The 1210-nt window shown below is 58.1% G+C and overlaps 1 protein-coding gene across 1 annotated transcript in view; it reads left to right on the forward strand.

Moving 5' to 3' along the window:
• Nucleotides 1-1210, forward strand: part of EMH_0058740 (uncharacterized protein) — a gene marked incomplete at both ends in the record, with an annotated part of 2202 nt that overhangs the window by 744 nt on the left and 248 nt on the right. The window contains 2 exon segments of the mRNA XM_013497600.1: nt 1-457; nt 461-1209. Coding sequence (XP_013353054.1) covers nt 1-457; nt 461-1209 — 1206 coding nt within the window.

Here is a 1210-nt window from a genome sequence, read left to right on the forward strand (position 1 = left end):
GAAGGGGATGAGTGGGATTTGTTGCAGCTACAAACAAAGACAACAGTGGAGCTGATAGAGTTGTCGTTTGCTGCTGCTGCTGCGCGCTGCAGCACGAGGTGTCTCCGCAGCTATTTAGCTGCTGATTTGTCTGTGCTGCTGCAGGCGTTGCTGCTGGCGCGTCGCAGCGGTGTAGCAGCAGCAGCAGCAGCAGCAGCAGGAACAGCAGCAGCAGCAACAAACGAACTGATTGCGAGAGCAGCAGCAGAAATAGAGTGGAAAGCAGCAGCAGCAACAACCAGAGAAGCTGCTGCTGCACTGGCGCAGCTAGCAGCACTAGGCTATAGACACCCTGGGGTGTACATGCAGCTCACCCACCGGCTCACAGACCTCATACTAAACCCACAGCAGCAGCAGCAGCAGCAGCAGCAGCAGGAGCAGCAGCAGCAGCAGGAGCAGCAGCAGCAGGAGCAGCAGCAGNTTGCTGCTCTTGCTGCTCTTTCTGCTGCTGCTGCTGCTGCTACAACTGCTGCTGCTGCTGCTGCACCAGCCGCTGCTGCTGCTGCTACAGCTGCTGCTGTCATCCAGGGCACCGGCCAACACCTCCTACACAACGAGCAGCAGCTGCAGCACCAGCAGCAGCAGCAACATCAGCAGCAGGAGCAGCAGCAGCAGCAGCAGCAACAGCAGCAGCAGCAGCTGCAGCAGCCGCAGCAGCAGGTCATGCTGCGCCCACATACAGTAGCTGATTTAGCGTTTTTTGTTTCTGCTTATCAGCGCATGCAGCAGCAGCAGCAGCAGCAGAAGCAGCAGCAGCAGCAGCAGAACGAAATAAACAGATGCCATGCAGCCCCCATGGATGCAGCAGCAGCAGCAGCAGCAACAGGAGCAGCAGCAACAGCAACAACAATACAAGGAGAAACACCAGTCTTCTTATCTGCTGCAGAAGCAGCAGCAGTTGCTGCTGTGTTGCTGCCGCATGCTGCTGCTGCTGCTGCTGCGGGGTCTCTGCGTGGGGACCAAATCTGTACACTTCTTCGTTTCTTCGCTGCTGCAGCTGCACAACAGCACCAGCAGCAGCAGCAGCAACAGCAGCAGCAGCAGCAGCAGCAGCAGCAGCAGCTCATGCTCTGTTGCAGCTTGCTGCAGCAGCTACAAGACAAGGGCCCACGGTCTCTGCCTCAGCATTCGCTGGCTTCCTCTTTGCATGCGCTGCGCACCCTCTCTCCGT

The sequence above is a fragment of the Eimeria mitis genome, genomic scaffold (genome assembly GCF_000499745.2).
Source record: "Eimeria mitis Houghton genomic scaffold, Emh_scaff2788, whole genome shotgun sequence".
NCBI classification, from domain to species: Eukaryota; Apicomplexa; class Conoidasida; order Eucoccidiorida; family Eimeriidae; genus Eimeria; species Eimeria mitis.